The sequence below is a fragment of the Emys orbicularis genome, chromosome 14 (genome assembly GCF_028017835.1).
Source record: "Emys orbicularis isolate rEmyOrb1 chromosome 14, rEmyOrb1.hap1, whole genome shotgun sequence".
Lineage (NCBI taxonomy): Eukaryota > Metazoa > Chordata > Testudines > Emydidae > Emys > Emys orbicularis.
This window is the reverse complement of record NC_088696.1, coordinates 4,984,936-5,007,024: the sequence shown is the minus strand read 5'-3', so window position 1 is coordinate 5,007,024 and position 22,089 is coordinate 4,984,936. Positions and strand designations below refer to the sequence as shown.

The window sequence follows — 22,089 nt, the reverse complement described above, 5'->3', positions numbered from 1 at the left end:
AGCTAGTTAAGGCGGGAGATGCGGCACTTTGGGAACACGTCTAAACCCACATGAGCGGCAGTGTGTGGCAGGGGAACCAGCCAGTGAGGACTGAGCGGCATTGGAGGAACTGTAGGAAGAACCGCAGGCCTGTCATAGCAAAGGGGATGCTGCAGGCTGATTCAGATGCATTAGCAGAGCTGGTCCATGCTGTGCCTTATTATCCACTCCCTCTCTTGACTGCTGTACTTCACCTAAAAATGTGCAGGTGCAGGGGTGGGTGGGTATAGCCTTGGCGTGCTTGACATGAGCGACTGCTCCTGACGTGGTGATGCTGAGCCTAAAAGGCAGCCCGCTCTGGTGAAGTCCTCACTTGGTGTGACTGTCAGACCCCAGGGCTCAGCCGGGGTGATTAGCAGGTGGAGAGGGGCACGCAGAGGGTCCTGTGTATTTGTGCTCAAGGCCCGGCTGCTGAGAAGCTTGTTGAACAAATAAGTCCTGCTCTGAGCATCATCCCCTCCTAACATCCATGCCGAAGGGCCGGCGCCCAGCGGTAGGAGAGGGAGGGAGTGCATGTAATTTCACTGGGCTTCATTTCCGCGTGCATTTGTATCCATTAGATTTAGAGAAACAACCACAAAAGATCCCAGGGCCCGGGCACCTTTGCCATCACATAAAAACTGTTACAAAGCTAAAAGAACAGCACCGTCCCCTCTGCACCTCCAGCGTGTGCAACCACCAAGCAGCAAATCAAGATCAGGCCAGTCAAAATCCCCCTGGCTCCTGGAGGCTGCTCCAAGAGATGGATTTTTGCAGCATGCCCTGAAAGCCAATATGTCTGGGCCAATTAAGTCCACGGGGAGTGAATTCCAAAGCTGAGGGACCATCCTCATGGAGAGCTCTGTACCCCCAAATTCTCAATTTAGAGCAAAGTTTGAGCCACTCTGTTTCTCTGAACTGCTGCCTGGCTCTTACTTTGCAGAGCCAGAGGCTGAGCAAAAACGTCTTTTAATTGAAAATTTTTGTTTGTATGGCAACAGCTTCCTTAGAGCATCCATCTGCTATAGGAGATCAAGTGGATTTTCCTTCCTGAGCCATGGGGAGAACAGAATTGCCTGCAATGCTCTCAGTATGCTTCGTAACACTCTGCATTAAGACTATGACTGTAATTAAATCTCATGCTTCAGGACTTCAGCCTGTAGCTTGCTGGGGGTAAGGTAGGTTCCTCCCCACCCCTGGTGTCCAATTGGCCTGATGTATTCTAGGACGCTTTTTTTTTTTTCACCTTCCTCTGATGCATCTGAGATTCTACACAGCTGTAGACAGGACACTGAATGGGGTGAACCAGTCTCGGGGTGGAACAGAAAATCTTCTTTCTAAAAAGCTAGTGATATGTCTTGCTGGCATGCTAGCTGATCATCAGATTGGGGGTCAGGAAGGAATTTTCCCCCAGGTTAGATTAGCAGGGATCATGTGGGTGGGGGGGTTCACGTTTCTCAGCAGCATGGAGTGTGGATCGGCTGCTGGGATCATGTAGGCATGTCTCACCTAATCAATCAATGGCGGGGGTTTCCAGGGGTCACTCCTGTTCTTTGCCTGTGGCACAGACCAGTTTTGTCTGCTGAGGACTGAAATGCTTTAGCCTAGCTGAAGTCATTGGACTCAATAAAGCGGTAACTGGGTGGGATGTGATGGCCTGCTCTATAGAGCAGGTCACACCAGTTGGTCCCTTCTCGCCCTAAACTCTATGAAATCTAAATATATTAAATCTATTTCCTTCCTGTAGATCAGGCTGCAAGAAGCATGTGTTTGCTGAAGCCATGACCAGCAAAGGCAGCCTCTCTTCTGACAACTTTCTCCTCTCCCCACCACAGCTAGCTCCCACGAAGGCAGCCCGTGGAAGCCAAGCCCCCGGAGAAAGAGTGGGACGGAGAATGTGGATCAATGCTCAGGCTTTGGTTTGGGACATTGAAGATAGATGGAGACGTATATGGAGGGTTTGTTACCTTTCCCTTATAAAAGGGGGTGTAACGAAGGAGAAGAGGGGATTATTTCACAACTCCCAAACGTGATTATAATTACTTGTCTGTAGCACTGCAAGCATCAAGAAATGCAACCCTCACCCCCCACCCCCCAACCTCCCGCGTGCCCCGTATCTTCTGTGTCTATATCTGGAATGGTTTTTTTATCCATTCGATTCCCAACCCAGCCGTGCCCTGTCTCTCTCTCTCTCTCTCCTCGTACTCCACTTTGCAAGCCTTCCTCCCACACATCCGCGCCCCGGGTATTCAGATCGGTGGGGAAGCGTTACGCCGTAGCGACTAGCTCCATTTTCCATTTACTGATGGTTTCTGCTCTGCAGCCTCCAAACGCAAAATCTTCGACACCCACTGATGCCTCGTGGGAAAGCTTAGAAAGCATTCTACTTAGAGACAATCCAGCCTCACTGTCATGTTCACTCATTTTGTTTCCCTGCTTTCATTCGGGTTCTTCTTCTTATTCGGGATAAATGCATAACAGGGTCTTCAGTCTGTCAGGGCACATTGACAAAGGCTCCCAACCCGGTCTCCTATTTTACATTGCAATTGCGCACCCATCCATAGACGTGTGCAGTTCTGAGCACACCCAGCTCATGACACTCAAATGGTACTTTCACGAGGTTGGCAAATAAAGCGAGTAATCTTGATTTTTTTTATAGCCGGGTGCAAATTTGTGCCTGCAAAAATTCAAGTGTGTTTGCATGCTTCTTTTGCATACGCCACTAGCCAATGAGATGTGTTACTGGTTGTTTGGGTGTGCAAGTACTGTGATTGCACATGTCAGTTAAGTATGCAGGTATTTAGCTGCAAAGAGTTATCAAAATCTGGCTGCATGGTTCAGTTCTGTGGGTTTGGGGGCAAATGGTGGTTTGTGCCGAAAAGCGTGTGTGTGCCTCTTTAAACAGATGTGTGCAAAAATAGAGCCCATGTTTTAAAAAAAAAAAAAAAGTTCATCTGCTCTTGCTGCTTCACAGGGTTGTGCAGTCCTCCATTATTTTCCCATTGCTCCTTTAATACCTTCTTTAGATTCTGACGCCAATTAGAAAGAAGTGGCAAAAATTACAGGGACCCTTCTATAATCATTTGGAGACAGTCAGGGCCTGTTCCCAAATAGCCCATAGAGCAACAGACACCCCCCCCCACACCCCTTAATGAAGACAAACTTGCTTGCCTGCCTCTTCCCTGCTGATCGGGTGCCCTATCACAGCAGGTTAATTGGCAGAGCGTCTGAAAAGCAGCCAGTCAGGGGCAGCAGGGTCCTGGGCTGGGGAGAGGCAAACCCTGTTCCTGGACTCTTGGAGGTTCCTGGGTTGAGGAGGAGCCTCGAGACAGCGCTGTAGTCACCAGAGGTAGGCTGTTAAACCGGTCTGTGAAATCCAGGACCAGTTGTTTTATCTTCCTAGCTAGCTGGTGTCACGGTTACAGGGCGCCTCCATGCCTGCTGGGTACGTCTACACAGCAAGAACAAAGCTGGGCCCGAACAGCTACTTTTAGCTCCACAGGGCGCAGCCTGAACCCGCGAGCCCAGCTCGGCTGCCCTGGGCCAGCTGCAGCCCGTGCCGCAGGCCTTTTATAGATGTCCCTTGAGTGTCAGGGCTCAGGTCTTCCCCCCCGCCTGGGGGGACATGCTGTGACTCTCCCACTCATCGGCTGGGCCCTGGACTACAGCACCCTGTGCATCAACCTTCCCCAGCTGCTCCAACTGGGTTTGACTCCTGCCTGGGTTCTCCCCTTTGGGGGTCTGGGACCAGTGGGGAATACAATGGCCAGCCAGCCTGCTTTTAAAGCAAAGTGTCACTTGTTTTTACTATAAGAATAAAGCCGTTAGAGAAAAAGTATTTTAAAACCACAGTCTACTTGCACGTGTGTCTTGCCTAAAGCCCTGTCTAGCTCCTCAACAGCTAACCCCTCTTGGGAGATTGCATGGCCAGGAGGAGAAACGTCCAACCCCTAAGGATGAGGATCATGGCACATGGAAGAGGGGAAATGATTGAGCAGAGCCCCATGCTCTGGGTGTCCCTAAACCTCTGACTGCCAGAAGCTGGAACTGGACATCAGAGGACGGATAACGCGATAATTGCCCTGTTCTGTTCATTCCCGCTGAAGCACCTGGCGTTGGCCACTGTCAGAAGACAGGATTCTGGGCTGGCTGGACCTTTGGTCTGACCTAGTTTGGCTGGTCTCATGTCCTTAGCAGAAAGAGATGGGGAGCAGTAATGCAGCCTGCCCATTTTGGACTCCGCTTGACCAGGGCTGGGAAACCATTCAAATCCACACATCTCTTCCCGTCCCAGAGTGGGAGAGGAAATTCGGTGCTTCATAAAACATGCAGTTGATGTGACTGTTGCCTACAGCAATAACTGGGCTCTCTTTTATCGAGCACGACGTGGCCTCCCCAACCCACACGTCACAGCAAAAAGAGCAGCAGAAGGATGCTGCTCCCTTGGGGGGTGTGGGAGGTGACATAACATCAACCAGGAGCAGGATCACAGCAGCTGTCCAAATCCTCACCGAACGGCCGGCCTGTCTGTCTGTCTCAGGGAAGGATTTGCACTGCACATGTGCCCGCGGCTGCTGGCCTGTCATTTCTAGATACGCCTCTTCTCCAGCGAGAACAAGGGTTTCCCTAAGCCCGCCGCCTGCTCAGCCGTTATCGCCGCCTGCCACCAGCTCTGTGACCATCAGCCGTTGTCCGGGTGGCAAGAGATTAAGCCAGCGCCATTCACTTGTATTGTGGCTCATTGATTTACTGGGGCAACACATCGCGTTGCTGGGATGATTAATTAGGATTAACTAGTTAATGTTTGCACTGAGCTTTGACTACGTCAACTATGCTGTTCTCATCCCACGCTTCCTGGCTAACTCCTTTCAGCTGTCCTGGGAGGAACCTTGGTCGCAGATGATTTTTTTTATGGTAGGATAGGAGTGTCTGGTCTGGCCTGTTTAGGCTGTGGGTGACTTCCATAAGAAAAATCCTGTAGAATTTACAGCATGTTCAACTGTATATTGAATTTTTAAACCAGCCTTTAGAATGCTATGGCAGGGATATTCTATTTATTATTATCAAGATAAGTGCAAAGTACGGCACTAAGGAAGTTAAAATCAAATCCACCCCTACAGGATGGGGAATGACTGGCCAGGCGGTAGTATTGCTGAAAAGAATCTGCGGGTTAGCGTGGATCACAAATCAGATGAGAGTCATCAGTGTGATGTGGTTGCAAAAAAGGCTAATGTTCTGGGGTGTATTAACAGGCGTGTTGTATGTAAGACACAGGACGTAATTGTCCTGCTCTGCTCCGCACTGGTGAGTCCTCAGCTGAAGTCCTGTGTCTGGTTCTGGGTGCCACACTTTAAGAAATATGTGGACAAATTGGAGAGAATCCAGAGGAGCGGAACAAACACAATAAAAGGTTTTGAAAAACTGGGTATGTTTAGTCTTGAAAAAAGAAGACCAAGAAAGGACCTGATAAGTCTTCAAATCTCTTAAGAGCTGTTTGAGGACAGAGATCAATTGTTCTCCCTGTCTACTGAAGGTAGGGCAAGATGTGATGGGCTTAATCTGCAGCAAGGGGGATTTAGGTTGGATATTAGGGAAAACTTGCTAGCGCTAAGGGGAGTTAAGCTCTGGATAAGCTTCCCAGGGAGGCAGTGGAATCCCTGTCCTTGGAGATGGTTAAGAACAGGTTCAACAAACTGCTGTCAAGGGTGGTCTAGGTTTACTTGGTCCTGCCTCAGCCTAGGGGGCTGGACTAGATAACTTCTCAAGGCCCTTCCAGCCCGATGTTTCTATGATTCTATTCACTAAGAAATGCTATAGGTATTACCAATGATTGCAGTAAATATAGAAAGGATGCAGGGGGTTATTTATTTAGTTATTGAGCAGCCTACTGTTTCAATCCTATCACAGTGTATAGGGCCTGTTTCATAAGTGTGATGCTGGACCTATACTGCTGTGTGTGTAGTGGAGAAGGTGTACCCGCCTGGCATTCTATAGGCGGTACATAGTGGTGCCAGCTGTGTTTTGTGATAGTTGGTGTTTTTCCTAAAACCCCAGCTCCTGGAGTCATGTGACTATATCTGAAAATCTCAGCTTTCATTTAAGAAAAGCTTCAAAACATGTAACCCCCAGGCACCCTGGAGGCTCAGAAGCCAGAAAGAAAAGGAAAAGAATCCAAAATGCTTTAAAAAAAAAAAAAAAAGCTTTTGGGGCCTGACTCATGCTTTTCCGAAGGCTTGGCGTTGGCGACGTGGTGTTCGCAAGGAGCAGCCGTGTCCTTTCAGTCTGAGCGACACCCAGCAGGAAAGAGCAAAAGTGAAGTCCCACCAGGTAGCTGCCCCCCCTCTGTAATAGTTACATGCTGCAGCTGCCTCTAGGCTGCAGCCAGCCGGGATTTTAGCAATTGAAAGGTGCAGTACGCAGGAAACAAGAGCCTCAGGTGCAAAGCCGGCTTGGCTCATTGCCCCAGAGACGTTGGGCTCGGGGGCAATCAGTCCCTGTTGTCTGAGCTGCCAGAACTGATTGTGCTCGTCCTGGAGTGGTGCTTCATTCCCTGCAATTCGGCTTGAGGGGCAGCTTGCACGGTCTGTGTCTGGCTTCCTCCCCTTGGCTCGGCTCGGCACCTGAACTCTGGGGGTTTGATTTCCATTTTAATTCTATCCCAAGCACCTGGCCGGGGCTGTCTCGGCAGAAGGCCGGGTCGCTGCTTTGGGCCTTGATTCGCCTGGGTCGGGAACTGTGATTTATTTATTCCCAGGGGCTTGACCAGCCTAGTTATAAAGTCCTCTCCCCGATGCTGCAGCCTGGTTGCTACTAACCAGGTGCAGGCAGAGAGGATGAGATAAAACTTGATTGATGGGCATTTCTATCCCGAGCCAGCTAAGCACCAACAAGCGCCTGAGTGAACTTTATTGCAGTGGGCAGCCAGAAGCAATCACGTTGTTCTAGGCAGATGGAGAGAAAGAGCTGACCGGCTGCTCCAACTCTGGAGGAGGTGGCTATAGTGCTCTCTCAAGTGCCCCCTCTTGGCCAGTTATTTGTAGAGGGCCCAATGGGTCTGGCTGTGCGCACCACCCTCTCAGCCCAAGGGAGTCGTGCCAAGGGGGTGTGAGGAACAGCCCCAGGCTCTGGCATGTGCCCGTCCATCCGTGCGTCACAGCATTGCAGCTGTTCATGTCCACCTGCAGAGAACCGAGCCCTCGGCATTAGAGCCAGAGCAGCATGCTCCTTCTCTCCGGTTGCTGCAGGCCAGTTCCAGGCCTGGCTGAGGCCCCTGGGGAGGGGAGAGGCTCAGCCGGTGAGAGCATAGGTAGGACAAATCTCTTCCTCTCCGCAGGCAGCAGTGGCTGACATTAAAAAGGAGCCGTTCCTGTCGCTTTCAGCATCTCTCAGTGCAGCACTGTACGCGAGGAGTATCGTAACGTCCCCAAGCCAGTCGTGGGGGAGGATCCATTGCATTGGCTTGTGAAACTAACGTGCCTGGCACTAGACAAATCACATGGCCCCTCAGTCCCTGTGCCCAAGTTTACAGTCAAACAGAGACGCCGCAGGAGACGAATGGCAGGAGTTTAAAAAGCAAAACCCACCCTTGATCTTTTGTACATAGAAGGAATTTGCTGCTGGGAGGACTAAGGCTGTACAGCGCCTAGCATCATGGAGCCCTGATTGCGACCCCTCTGTGCTACCCAATGCAAACAGTTCTAACAGGAGGCATGTGACTGAGGAGAGGGTGGGGCCCATGTGATGCAGGATGGAGACTGCATAAGTATTTTCCTATGGAGCAGCGATTTACTGTCTCTCTCTCTCTCACACACACTTGGAAAGTGTTGTCAGACGGACCATGGGCCAGGCTGCCAGCACCAGCCAGCCTTCTGCTATTGGCTGGAGCAGTGGGGCTAGCCACCAGGGAGAGTCCAGCCAGTGGAGTTTAAAATGCAACAACAGGCCCAAATGTGCAAAGGGCTCCCCCGTTAGCCCCCGGGCACCACCTTGGGGGGTTGGGACCAGAGTTATGAAAATGACACACAGGCCCCTTGACTATTTGCTGCTGCTCTGAGTAACCTGCCAATTTATTCCCCACTCGCTCCCCTTCGTCTTGCCAACATAGCTACAGATGGGCTAGAAAAGCCCCATTCTGCCTGGCTCAGTGACAGAATTGCCAATTATGCCTGGAATCCAGACACTCGGCATCAGGGTTGAATAGCACAGAGTGAATAATTATGATTCATGAGTAGAGCAGACAGAAGAATGGGCAGCAGCCAAATTCAAAGCTGGTTTAAAAAAAAAAACCGTAATGAGCAGATTTCCTCACAGGTCCTGTACTCGGGGTTGTTTTTCTTCTCCGGCTTGACTGGGAGAAGTCTGCTGCAAGTTGTCTGATGTGTTAGCTCAGTCCTAGGATGGTACTTTTGCTCCTAGAGGGGATGAGTATGGCCCTGGGCACTTCCACTCGGAGTGCTCTCATGGACTGGTTTATCCCTTAGGTGGTAGCTCAGCTGCACCTGTGATTGCTCCCCCATGGGCAGGCTTCCAGCCTGAAACACCATGGTTCCTGCCACACACATGGCCCAAGGAATGCCCTAGAGGCCTTCAAGGGGCAGCTACTGCTACCAACTCACCTATGCTGGACTACGGGATAATTCTCTAGTTGACTTGAAAGCCGGGGTGGGCTGGCAATACTAGAGGGGAATGAGTGGAGGACATAAGGCCGGCCTTCTGGTAGGGTCCCTTTCCTGACTTACTATTGTTAACTATTAAGTTTCCCATGTGAAGCAGGGATTCAGGCTGTTGTATGAGCTATACAGAGTATCTTCCCCTAACATACCACATCCAGAATGAAATTTTGTAGGTAAATCTGTTAATTGGTTTAAGTTAAAAGGACCCTTTAAAGAGATTTAAGATGCTGCAAGACATTGTGTCCCAGTGATCTCAGCACCCAGCTTCACTTCAGGTTAAAACTCACTGAAATCTTGTGTAGACTCCATCTGCCATGTTAGAATTAGTGGTCGGTTCTCACTCCTCCCTCCCCCTGTTGTTCAGAGCCATCCCCAGCCCACTAACTTCTCCCCCTTCTGCAAGCCCTGAGGAAGAGAATCCTCTGTGTTCGGATAGTGCATTGAAAGTTACCTTCTTTCAAAATGGCTGCCCAGCCCCTTGGCAATGAAGCTGCAACTGCCTCACTGGGGGAAGCTTTTTGGAAAGGGTATTTCCTGTCCTTGTCCATGGCATGCTGGTGCTCAGTGTCCTCCTATGTGGTTAGGGGGAAGCGGAGGGGAGAGATGGCTTCCCTAGAACAATGGGTGAGGACCATTCTCTGACAAGCTTTCACCTAGGACAAGATAGCAAAGGATTATCAAACTGGAATATTTTTGAAAACTGCCCCCCCTTGCAATCAAATCTACTCAATGAATGGGGGGGAGAGAAGAGAAGAGAAACCAGCCTTTGCCTATAGAATGAGTGAAAGACAGGTGTGTTCAGAGTGTTTCCATTCCTAATTTGGCAAAACAAGAGAGCTGCAAGCCTGTTTACTAGACCTCTATGCTGTGGCTACTTTGTGCCTTTCCAGAGTGGGATGAGGCACCCACAACTCCAGCCATAAATCATGGCTGAGTTGAAAAGGTGGGGGAGGAGAGACAAAGAAGAGAGGGAGTCTTCCTATAATCAAGTCATCAGAAGTGACACCTGGTAATGTTCTCCTTGTGTTTGTTCATTATGGAATTTCCAGGCTCTCCCCAGCCCCTAAGCCATGAGACAGTGGAATTAAGGTTGAGTATAACCGTTATCCCCAAACCCAGAGTTAGGGTAACCTCTTTGGACTTGAAGCTCTGGAAGTGCCCAGCTAAAGCAGCCAGCCCCCCCCCCCCCCTTGATGCTGCCTGGTACAGCAATGTAGCGGAAGGAAGTGTTTTAAGCCACTCTAGATCCACTCCCACTAACAGCTCCCCTCACCCACGGTGACACAGGACAAAGTTCAGGGTCCTACTAGAGGCAGAGCTCTGTTGGTCACCTCCACATTCCTCAGAGGCTTCAGCCCAAGCCATAATTCAGCCCTGTTGCAACACCCTGCAGAAGAGCAATTGAGGCATCTTGGTGTTTAAGCCTCTAGAGATAACACTGGAGGCATTTGTTCTTCAGGTGACCCACCCCACTGGGGCACTGCAGGCCACCAAACTGGAGAGGAATCAAACCACAACTGGCTTCTGCCATTGCCAACCCAGCTAGACATGGCATAGCTACTGCCTCAGAGCAGGGAGGCGTCTGTCACACCTAATGCTAGGAAGACTTGTAGTGCAAGGGCATAGGGCTAGGATGAAGCTACTGAGCGCTATTAGAGAGTTACCCCGAGTGATCCAGACACCAGCCTATGCCCCATGCAGCTTCTGCCCATCACACCTTCCCCATCTCCCTAAAAATCCCTGCCCTCACCTTCCATGAGACAGGAGGGAGTCACCTGGGGCTGGTCCCTCCCCTGCTGCATTGCATACAGAGCTGGCTCAGGTTGCCAACTCCTGGGGCAGTGACTGCACCGCTGGGCAGGTGAGCAGTGGAGTGCCCCATCCCAGCTGGATACTGGGGAAGCCAGGTGCTGCTGTACAGGCAAGAGGCAGCCCTTGTCACCTCAGAGCTTAATCCCCTTTGAGAGGATGAAGCTAGGGGAATGGCTTAACAAGCCCCAGGTCTCCACCTGCCTGCTTCAGAGCATCCCTAAGCCCAGGAGGGCATTTTATGTCTGGCTGAGGGGAGACCCTAGGGAGCACAACCCCTGCATAGTGGTGGGATAGGTGAGGGAGCAGGAGGCTGCAGACACCCCAGAGATGTGGGTGGGGTGGATGAACAAGCAGGAGTCTGAAGGCTTTTATAGACCATCTTTAATGTGAATAAATATATTTACAGGGAGTCGCAGACAGTGCCAAGGCTGAGAGTGCCACGGGGCAGCAACGAGCCAGGTGAGTGAGGCCAGCTCAGGGTGTGGCAGGAAGCTACTCCAGGCAAGTTGCCAGCTGCAGGCTGGCTTGAGCGGAAGCAGAGCTGATTCTGCCTGGCCTTCAGCCTAGGCAGAAGGCAATGTGCACAAGGAACACGAGAGCCCCAGGGAGCCTGCCCTGGGGAGCTGGGGCCCTCCTAGCCAGTGTAGTGCCAACACTCCCACTCTCCACCTCACGCTCCTGGGCGAATGTGGCAATGGGAGAGGTCACGGTAGAGTCTAGGCGCTTGCAAGGGCAGAGGCCTCACTGAAGCATCTTCCTGCAATGAAGGGGCTGGAGGCTCCGCAGAGATGAGGCCTCCTCTTCTTTCTGTTCCTCCGTAGCATCCAGCAGCTGGTGCATGTAGCAGGAGGTGCCGAGCAGCACATGGCCCGTGGCCTGCATGGTGAAGAGGGTCCAGCGCAGGGCTTCCCTGGGGTAAGGGGAGAGCCGTTAGGGTCAGAAGAGGAGCTGAGTGGCAGGACAGGTGTAGTGAGCTGTACAAGAGGCCAGCACCTGCCTGGAGCCCAGCCTAGAGAACACCCTGCTCCACCCTCCAGCACAGGGGCAGCTGAATTGGAGTCACCAGGGTTTAATCCTTGTGTAGGATCTACCCCCTAGACCCAGTAGCTCCCAGAATGGAGGCAGGGTCCATGGACATGCCAGCTTGGTGGAGGGGGCTGAGATCTGGGCAGCCCAGCCCTTGAACTCATGTTGGCAGTGTGGATCTGACCTTCCCAGCACAGGTGGCAGGGATCTCCCTCCCCGCTACATCTGCCCAGCACTCACTTCATGAGCCTCTTTGCCCCATAGCACCGCAGGTCATAGGACATGCTGTACGTGCCGTAGAGCGTGGCCTTGACATTCAAGCAGCCCAAGTCCTGAGGGTTGGTCTTGTACAGGTCAAAAGTCACACAGGCCACATCAATCCTCCGGCGGGGCTTGCGGGAGAGAGACAGCTGGTACCCTGCCATCTGCAAGAGACCAGCCCAGGGTCAGGGAGCAGCAGCCACTGCCTCTCCTGTAGGAGCTCCCCCAACCCCCAGCAGGAACTCCCTATTGGACAGTCCCGCTCTGGCCTCATGGACCTGCGCAGGGCTAGCAGTGAGCCAGAGGCCACCTGCCAGTGCTTCCCACGCAGGGGCCAGGCCAACGTGGAGCTGTAGGGACAAGCAGGGAGCGTTTGGCTGCATAGTACCCATCTGGCAGGGTGGGAAGGCTGTACCTGGGCCCTTCCCATAGAGGCTTAGGCTGCTCCTGCCCCATAGTCTTCCCCAGACTGCCCCCCCCACCCCCATTACCTACCTCCCCCAGTTGTCTCAATGAGGGGAAGGGCAGAGCCCCCTGGGATCTGTGCCCATGGGGGGCTCAGTTCCATCTCACTGATTAAATGACCTCACTGGGGCCCTTCTTAGCACCCATACCCCTGGGTTATCCTGTGGGGTGCCCTGACTAGAGCATCTCTGGGCACCCCAGGAGATCAGGTCCCTGGCACAGGGGTGTGGGAGGGTCCCAATGCCTGGCAGACAGGCTCTAGTCCCCCCTCCTAGTACAAGGCACTGCAGGTCACAGTGGACTGTGATAGCCCAGGCCTGGCTCCATCCCAAGGGCCCTGGTCCAGCATGGGGGGAGTGATCTCAAGACTCCAGCTCCCTAGATCTGAGGGGGCAGGGAGAAGAGATCATGCCAGGGTCCCATTGCTCACCTTGGCTGCATGCCATGTCTGCCCACTGCCTAGTACCATGAACACGGTGCCTTCCTCCAGCGTCTGGAAGAACTCCTCCGTCTCCACGCTGGTGCCATCCTCATCCAGGACCAGCAAGATGGCGCCCACCATCAGCAGAGTGGCACGGACCTGGAAGGCAAGGCTGCAGGTGAGGAGAGGCCAGAGAGGCAGGCGGGACAGGCCACCCCCAGGACCAGCTCCCCCACGCTCACCTTGTCAAGCAGGTCCCTCAGGCTCTCTGCCACGAGGCCCTTGCGGATGCTACGGTCCCAGTTGCAGATGCGATAGGGCCGGGCCCTGGGGACAGGACTGGACAGCAGCTGCTGGGTCATGGAGGCACTGACAGAAACACACCTGGGACAGAGGGAGGGGTCAGGCAGGGATCTGCCCCACCCGCCCTCCCCAGCTAGGCAGGGGCCACCATGCCCTGCAAGCGAGATCAGCCACCCACTCAAAGCGGAGGAAGAGGAGCCAGTTACGGACTCCCTACCCCTGTGGCTAGGCTAGCAGCATCCCCCCGTGGCACAGGGATCACAGAGTGACAGCACGGGGCCAGTAAGCTCAGCCTGTAATCAGGCAGGAGACCTGCCTCTCCCCTCTCTGCACCCCAGCCCTACAGCAAGGGCCCAGGCTTGCAGCCAGCTGTCCCACCTAGGGCTCACCCTGCGGGGAGGGTCTCAGCCCATTGACACTTACCTGGAGAGGGAGCTTGGGGACAGCAGGCCTAGCGACTTCTTGGCATAGTCCATCTTGGTGATCAGCACAGTCTGGTCTGCGGAGAGGAGTTGCTCAGTACAGAGGCCATGGCTCCCACCACCCCCTCTGCCTCTTCCAGCAAGCCCCCGCCCCCAGCCATCAGCCCCCAGGCACTGGCCTGGCACTGCCAGGAACCTGCTCAGCCACTGCCCCTTGGGCACCACACTGGGCATCTTCACATCCACCACAACTCAGTCACCAGCTATCACAGCTAGGCTAGAGACACCCAAAGTGAAAGGGCCTTTAATCCTTCACTGACCTGCCCCCCCAAATCAGCATCACCCCTCCAGATTGCCTCACTCCCCCACCAGCACAGACCCCACCACCCCTTCCCAAGGCCAGCCTCAGGCCTCCCCACAACCTTGTGGTGTGGCTGTTCCATAGCCAGTCTCCAGAGAGGACTCGGCCTAGGGTACTCACCACACCCTGACCCACAAGGGCCCCAGTGCAGGGATTGCCCCGTGCTGCCAGCTTTGAGTGCTGGGCTGAGCTGTGCCCTTTGGCCAGGGAAGGGCTGGGGACAGGCCACTCCCAGGACACAGTCTGTTTGCCAGCTCAGCTGTTGCACAAGGCAGCACGTGGGAAAACCACTCGGCAGCACAGGGAGCCAAGGTCCTCGGGTCACTCCCAGCTCACACCGCCTCCCCTCATGCCTCACGGGGGGGGGGGGGGCTGCTTTTATTAACACTCCAGCCTCCCCCGGCAGCATGTTCACCCCACTGGCTCCCCAGCACCTGCTGCAGGGCTGCCCTGGGCCCAGCATTCACACCGCCCCCCCCTTGCTTGCACTCAGCTGGGGGGGGGGGAAGCAGGGGCTGCCCTTTGCCCCAGGCCACCCCCTCCCCAGACACCACAGGCTGCCATCTCTTCCAGGGAGCAGGAGGGACCCCCAGGAAGTGCCACCCCCACCCAAGGCCATGCTGCCTTAGTACAGACCCCTGTACTCATGGCCACAAAGAATCTCCAAGTCCCCCCAGCAGCAGAGACCATCCTCCCCCCTCACCCCAGCCCTCCAAGTGAGGACACCACCAAGGAACCCACCTCCCATGCCTTGGATTGGGGGGGCAGGAACATGCAGTTAAGAGAAGGAATCCTTCCCCCCCTCCCAGTATGGGCCACACCCAAGGCAGGGGGTCTGGTGGGGACCCTCTCCCATTCCTTACCAGGGACCACCACAGCCCTCCCAAACATGGGCCAGGCACATGAGCCAGGACTGGGGCTTCTCAGCAGTTTAGTGCTATGGAGGAGTTGGATGGGGAGCAGCCAGCACCCCTCTAGCAGCTACCTGCCTCCCCCCCCAAATCCATGATCTCACCTTTTGCAGCCACCTCCAGCTGCCTGGATTCACCCTCAAATCTCTGCCTCACCCCCATCTTCAGGCCATCAGCCCTGCTGCCCCTTACAACTGTGCCTCCCTCAGACACAGGACTAGGGAGAGGCTGTCAGGAGCTCAGCCCTGCAAGCCAGGGCCCTCCACTCTGCCATCTCTCCCCCAGAGAGATTAGAGATAGCCAGTTGCTCATCAGTGTTACAGGAGCAGACATCAGTAATAGCCCCAGCAAAGGGGCAAAGCACCTCTTGCCCCCCTCTGGGGTGTTTGGAGAGCCCCATGCCTTCAAAGCACCCCTTTCTCACCCACATCAGCCATCTAGCTAGAGGTATAAACCCAGAGCAGAAACAGGCACCTTACCTGGAACAGCCACTTGCTACTCAGCCAGGAAATCTCTGCAGCTTCACTTATAGCTCCTCTGGCTCAGTTTATATCCTGACCACGACCAAACTCCTCCCTCACCCCCTGCCTCGTTAGCCAATCCCCACGCAGAGAGTCTGGACAGGCAGGGGGGCGGACCTGCAGCGTCTGCCTTGCAGGCTCCTGGGAGCCCCGGGCATTTCCAGGAGGGGGGCCCATGATGGAATTTCCTCTGAGCGAGGAGTCCCTGTGCCCCTCTGCCCGCCGCCTGCACGCCCACGGGCACTGAGTGCCATTGTCTCGGTGCCTCGTCCGCATGCCGCCCTGCGCCTGACCATTCCCAGGGCACCTCAGTCCCCGGGCTGAGCGCCCCGTTCTGTCGCCCGGGGAGGGGCCTTGGTGGGCTGCACCCAGGGCCGGTGCTAGCCCACTGGGGTCCTAAGTAAGCAGGAACATTTTGGGGGCCCCACCCATATACAACACATACTAATAATTAATAGGGGGCCCCTTGAGCTGCTCAGAGCCCTCAGAATAGCTTAGTCTGCTTATGCCTAGCACCAGCTCTCCACCAGCAGGGCCAGAGAGCATCAGATCTTTTACTTTGCCCCTTATCATCTCAGTAGCAGAACGACGCAGCCTCTTCAGACTTGCCCCGTAGTGAAAGCTCACTGGGATCTAGTGCAGGGGGCTAGGTGAGAAGACAGACTACTGGTCATTGTCTCCTATTATTCTTCATAACTGAGCTGTTCTTCCTCGGCGGGGGCTGGTCAATAATGACATCAGGCCAGAGCCGCATGATTAGGATTGAGGCTCGTGGGTGGGTGGGAAACCACATTAGATTAAACTAATTCTTCAAGACCCCTTTGAGGATTTTTCATTTTCTCCTCGTGGTGTTCCTGCAGGGCCGTTCAGGTTTCTGGTGAAAGAGGAACCTTTGGGTCTGAACAGTAACGGGGACGAAACAATTATTAATCCTAGAAAAAATCGTATTCAGATCTAGCCAGTGAACAATATTGCAGGGAGTTTTCTCTCTCTGAGGAGTCAGTGACAGGCGGAGCTGAGGTGGTTCGTGTGTCTCAGACCTTAACAGGTTCAGATCACTTTGAAATTGCACCGTGGCGGAATTCCCTGGGTTTACAAGGCTTCGTTTGGGGAGAATTGCACCATCCCTGTCATATAAATTCCTGAGCTGTACAAGCACCCATCACTCCATCTCAACATAGGGCTCGCCTGGGAATTTAGGGCAGGCTGGGTCAGGGGAAGTTTGCCAGCTGCTCCCTCCTCTCGCTCACATCTGCATGGACTGTCCTAGGCAGTGCTGAGCAGCACTGGCGAGTGGGTGTCTCACATCTGATGCTGCGTGCTCCGGCTGCGCCCGGCATGACCCTGCCCTCCCAGGGCACCCACGCTGGGCCTCTCCCCATGTAGTCTTGCTTGTTTCCCTGGCATGCTGGATCTTTTCCCTGCTGGTGAGCCAGCCCCCGCCCCGCGCAGTCGATGCATTGCTGTTCTTTCCACGAGCGGATAAGCGCCGGCGCTCTTGATGGCATCTTTATTCGTTCCCTGTCGCTCTTTCTTCCAAAGTCTGTCTCTGGAGAGGGTCTCAGAGCTCAGAGGCCTTTGTGCACACAGCAGTTACACGGGTTGGGACAGACTGCAGCATGGGGATTGGCCGGGGTGGGGGAGAGCGCTTGGCTGCAGCACGTGATGCTGGAGTTTCACCTCCACGCAGGGCAGGCGCTAGCGACCAGCATGTGCTGCCGCTGTGCAGAGCGCAGCAGCTATTCTGGCTTCCACAGGGCTTGGGCCGGCTGGAAGGAACCCTCGGGGCAGCCACGCCCAGGGCAAAAGGCTCAGGCGGTGGGTTTGGGTCGTGGGGGTTTGGCCCGGGCAGCAAACCAGACCTGGGAGAGGTGCTCGGAGCAGGCAGCTGCCCTTACTTGGAAGCTGGCTGAGGACTCCACCGTCTGGCTGTTGGTGAGGCCTGGGAGCCGGCAGCTCCAAAGTCACAGGCCTCGCTTTGCCATTGCCTAGCTATCGGCCCCGATCCTCGGAGGTATTTAGGCTCCTTGAAATCAGGGGACGTTAGGAGCTGAAGTACCTTTGAGGAGCCGGGCGATCCCCTCTCTGTCTCTTTTCCCCCGTTGCTAAAAGAGGGCTAGCGTCCGCCTGAGCATTGTAAGGGCTAAGGACTAGCAGCAGGGCAGCGCCTGATTCCCCTTGAACACCCATCACCACGTCATTGCCAACAACCCTCCACCGCGGCCTCTTGAACCTAGTGGGCCCTGGTGCCAATCGGGCGCCTGGTGGCTAAAGTCATTCCCTGCCCACGGTGCCCTCAGCATAACAGCTTGAGGTCTTGGCGGCTGTGGACGCGTGAGTGTTGAAGGGGATTTTCGCTAATGCTCCTGATTGTACAGCGCATCACAGCTGCTTTGTGCCTGTGGCTATTTCCGTAGAGGAGGAAAGCTCTGCAGCGGAGCTCGGAGGCTGCCATGGGGAGAGAGAAGCTCCCTCCTTCTGTCTCAGCTGTCAGCGGTAAGAAGGGGAGGAGATGCTTAAGCAATCAGCAGCTATTACGGGCAACTGTAAATCAACCGCTGAAGAGAGGGAAATAATAGACGGCTTTGTCATTTCCAGGCGAGACCACGGCGAGGCAAAGAGTGGTCAAAGGGCCTAGCGGTTAGTGCTTTTGGTCCATTCACCTCTTTGCAAAACAGCTCCCAGAGGTTTCAATTGCTACAGCGGGGGCTGGCAGGGAGTGGGGAAGGCTTGTGTGAGGAGAGAAGGGAAGGAGATCCTGGGGAGTGGAAGGGTTTGAGACTCAGGCAAGGGGAGAAAGGGTTCAGACTGAGCTGCCAGGCAGGCTAGGAACAAAGGGAGCTATGGCTGGGAGACTGAAGGCTCGAAGGAATCATTTCACCACAGGGCACTGCAGTATCGAGAGGTGCTAATAGAAGGGCCCATCACCGTGGTATCTAACCTCTGGTGCTCTCTCACCTCACCGGGTGACAGTGCAATAGGACGGCCTGATTCTCAGAGTGCAAATGCCTCTGCAAAATGTCCCCTTAGTTTGCAAACACAGCGACCGATGGTGCACCCAGACCCTGGAACTACAGGGGCAAGTGAATAAGGAGCTGTATAGACGTGGGCACCTCCCCAGGCCCATGCATCGCGGGGGGGAGAGGGAGCTGTGCAAACAAACCAGGCCCCAGGAGAGCTGTTGTATGGCAGAGGAAAAGCAGGGGCTGGCCAGAGGTGACTGAAAAGCAGCTTATCTGCTTCCATTGCTCCCAGAAGGCTTTGCGCACAGCATTGGCCAGGCCTCTGCTGGCACCTGAGCAGGGCTGCCACGCCAGCGGGTGCTGCTGTGTGGCGTAGCTATTTCAGTCATGGCCCAGGGACTGGAAAACCGGTAACCTAGGGACTCAGGCCCAAATCCACAATGGTATTTAGGCTCCTAACTGCCATTTGTTTCAGTGGGAGCTAGACACCTAAATACCTTGGGGATCTAGGCCTCAGAGCTTCAGGTTCCCCAGTAATTCACCCCCCGGGCCGTGGGGTCCTTCGAAAGGAAGAGCTGGCCCTAGTCTCAGACATCAGCGTGCCCGGCCAGGCCAGCCTTCGTTCAGTGCTGCACAAGCGTTTGTTTCATTGATTTGACTGGCTGATTAGCATCCCAGTCAGAGGTAGCTGCAGTAGCCAGCAGCCCCTGGCTCCCTAGGCGCGTTATGCTTTCAGCCCAGGGAAGTAACCGGAGCAGGGGTGCATGACCACTCTGCCCTTCCCATATTGCTACTTGGGAGCAGTGTCCTGACTGGGGGTGGGGAGTTCTGTTGTGGTCCTGGTATGGCAAAAGAGGTGACAACATGAAAACATGGCTTTGGCTTTGGCTGAAAAGCACTGTCCTAGCGTTGGGCTGGCCCTTTAAGGGATTTGGGTTCAGTCCCACCTGTGCCTTGTTATCCACTTCCAAGTAATGGATCTGGGGCGGTGGTCAGGCATCATGTGATGGAAACCCAGGGGGCTAGGAGACTGAAGCTATGTTTAGAGATATTGTATGGGGTAAGGTGCTCCAGTAGTGGGAGAAGTTGTCTAGGGCTGGAGGCCTAGAAGAGATGCCTGTCTGAGTAGGGGAGAGGATTTAAAGGCCTGGGGAGCTGAAGAATGTGAGTTTGTGTTCTGTTGATTTGGATTAATTAAGGGGGGCACTGAACTGGATTTGGGGGCTAGAGGGCTGGTATGAACTGCAGGATTAGAAAACCTTGAGCCCAAGAGGGGACTGTGTGAACTATTGTTAAATTGAGTGAGTTCTTACAAGGGGGAGGGAGCAGTGGGGAGAGTAGGATCACAAGCGGGGTACTTTGGAGGTATCTCTGGCCATGAGGGGGCATTTGGGGAGCAATCAGTGACCACCCCATTGTAGTGAGGAAGAGGAGACCAGCAGGCTGGGGTCTCAAGGTGTGGAGTTGCTGTCATGGAATACCTTGCTGTGGAGTCAGGTGTCTGCTGTCTCTCGCAGCCCAGGCCCGATGGTGGGTTGTTAGATTTCTAGCTGTCCCCTCTGCAGGAGGGAAACCCCTTGGGACAGTGGGCTCAGGGCTGGCGAAAGTCCAGCGTAACCAGTCTCACCATGTTTCTTTGAGGCAGTGAAGCAGGGAAGATCCCGAGCAGCAGACCAAAGACAGCTGTTGATACTAGTCTTCAAGACACCCCTCAGGCTGGATGGGCTAGGGGACAACTCGGACATATGCTGGTGGCTTTGGGCAGGCATGCTTTTGTAGCAGGGGTGTCCTGTCTAGCTGCAGGACCAGCCATGGTGAAAGGAAGGCTGTTGAAGGAGAGAGAACATCTATTATTTGGAAGAGACTCCCTTGTGTTGGAGGGGGACCGTAGACCGAGAATCTGCCTGAGCCCAAAGGAGGAAACGGAGGCAGGGAAACGCATGCAGATGTGCGTCTTACACCGAGCTGGACCGTGTCTCTCTTGTGCTAAGTGTAGAGTAACTGTCTAAAATCCTGTGCAAAGTCTGTGTCTGCTTTCGCTGTCACGAGCCCCAGAAGAGAGAAATTGCACGTCCTGAGCGCCCATACGGCTGGAGTTCTGGAAAAGGGCCCAGGCAGTCCGAGGGGGCAGCGCTAGTCCCTGGAGCTAGGCAGTTAGGCTGCAGGGTCTCCGCCAGTTACGTAGTTGAGGGTAAACTCGGGCAAACTGTTCCCCCACTTCTCGTTTGGGGACTATGGAGTCTAGTTTAGGGTAGTGTGACCTAGTCATACCCTGCATGCTACTGCAATAATATCTGTACAGACTGTGCCTTGTGAGGTGTCATGAACACTAATAACGCATTAGTTATCACTGTAAAATGCATGTGTTAATGGTATAGGTGAAGTGATGGGTTCCCTTGGTTTGATGTTACTGAACAGCCTAGCCTAGGTGATGAACAAGTCTGCCCTAGACAAAGGAATGTGGGTTTACATATAACCAGTAACCAAAGCCGGGGAGCTAAACAACCGGGGGTTATCCTACTCCTGAGCTTGACAGAGAGAGAGACTTAACAGGACTCCTGCACCACAGAGACACACAGAAGACTGAGTCCCCCGGAGGCCTTCCTGCCTTGTAAGACAAAAACAATCCTTTTGGGCATATGAGTAACAGAGAGAGAATCCATCTTTATCCGTCACCTTAGGAGGTGGAGAAACAGTCTCTGGTCAAGATGGTATCTTGCTAGATTAACCTTTAGACTTTTAGATGAATCTTCACTCTTATTTGCTTGTAACAATCTCTGCCTTTATCTCTTTTACTTGGCATCACTAGATCCCTGTTCTATTTTTTTTATTTTTTTAATAAATTGTTTGGCTTTTCATTATAAATCATCAGTGCTGTGTAAGTTCATTGAAGCATCAGCTTCTAGAAAGCTAGCAGGTTGGAGTGTGTTCTGCCTCTGTAAAGGCAGCAAACAGAACCCTTTCTCTGTGAGGGTCCAGTCAGAGGGACTGGTCCCCGCAGTAGGGTGATTTTGGGGGGAGGGCAGATTTGGGCTGGAAGGGTAAGAACATAACGGCCGTACTGGGTCGGATCAATGGTCCATCTAGCCCAGTCTCCTGTCTTTCAGCAGTGGCCAATGCCAGATGCTACAGAGGGAATGAACAGAACAGGCAATTATTACATGCTCCATCCCCAGTCATACACTCCCTGCTTCTGGCAGTCAGAGGCTAGGGTCCTTCAGAGCATAGGGTTGCATTCCTGACAATCTTGGCCAATAGCCATTGATGGACCTATCCTCCATGAACTTATCTGATTCTTTCTTGAACCCCATTATAGTTTTAGCCTTCACTACATCCCCTGGCAATGAGTTCCACAGGTTGATTGTGTGCATTATGTGAAGAAGTACTTCCTTATTTGTTTTAAACCTGCTGCCTATTAATTTTATCAGGTGACCCCTGGTTCTTGTGTTTTGTGAAGGGGTAAATAATGCTTCCTTATTCATGTTCTCCACATCAGTCATGATTTTATAGACCTCTGTCATCCCCCTTTACTCCTCTCTTTTCAAAGCTGGACAGTCCCAGTCTTTTTAATCTCTCCTGGGTGGAAGCTGCAAAGGCTGGGTGAGAATGCAGGGCAGCTCTCTGTGTCTGAGACACGTCACGTTCACAATCCACACTCACACCTGAGAAACTGGAGGTAAAAAATACCTACTAGGTTCCATCCGGCCCAGAGTCCCAGTACAGGATTGTTGTCTAGTCTAGTCTTAAAATCTGCCAAGCCTGAGGGCTCCCACCCCTTCCCTTGGGTGACTGTTGCACAGAACAGCCGCCTGTTGGGGGAAAGGCTTCCAAATTTTCAGCAGTTTAGCAAACCTCCCTGCTTTGCCTCGACAGCAAAAACATGAGCTCATCACAGAACACTCGTCTGCCCGATTCTTTACAAGTATTAACTGA

General features: G+C 53.7%; 1 protein-coding gene across 1 annotated transcript; it reads right to left on the bottom strand.

The window, feature by feature from the left end:
* Window positions 1-11,243: 11,243 nt before the first annotated feature.
* Window positions 11,244-13,457, bottom strand: CIDEC (cell death inducing DFFA like effector c). Its single transcript, XM_065416693.1, has 5 exons — window positions 13,402-13,457; window positions 12,918-13,059; window positions 12,685-12,834; window positions 11,769-11,953; window positions 11,244-11,412 (listed from the first exon to the last, which is right to left on the bottom strand). Exons 1-5 carry the CDS (start codon window positions 13,452-13,454, stop codon window positions 11,244-11,246), a joined length of 699 nt encoding a protein of 232 aa, XP_065272765.1. The 5' UTR covers window positions 13,455-13,457.
* Between the last annotated feature and the right edge of the window lie 8,632 nt (window positions 13,458-22,089).

What these genes read in the sequence shown, in the direction of transcription:
- CIDEC (XM_065416693.1), bottom strand. Translation starts at nt 13,454, where the DNA reads ATGGACTATGCCAAGAAGTCGCTAGGCCTGCTGTCCCCAAGCTCCCTC. An exon ending in TGAGGGACCTGCTTGACAAG is followed by an intron (nt 12,835 to 12,917) that starts GTGAGCGTGGGG and finishes CTTGCCTTCCAG; the next exon opens with GTCCGTGCCACTCTGCTGAT. An exon ending in AGACATGGCATGCAGCCAAG is followed by an intron (nt 11,954 to 12,684) that starts GTGAGCAATGGG and finishes GGTCTCTTGCAG; the next exon opens with ATGGCAGGGTACCAGCTGTC.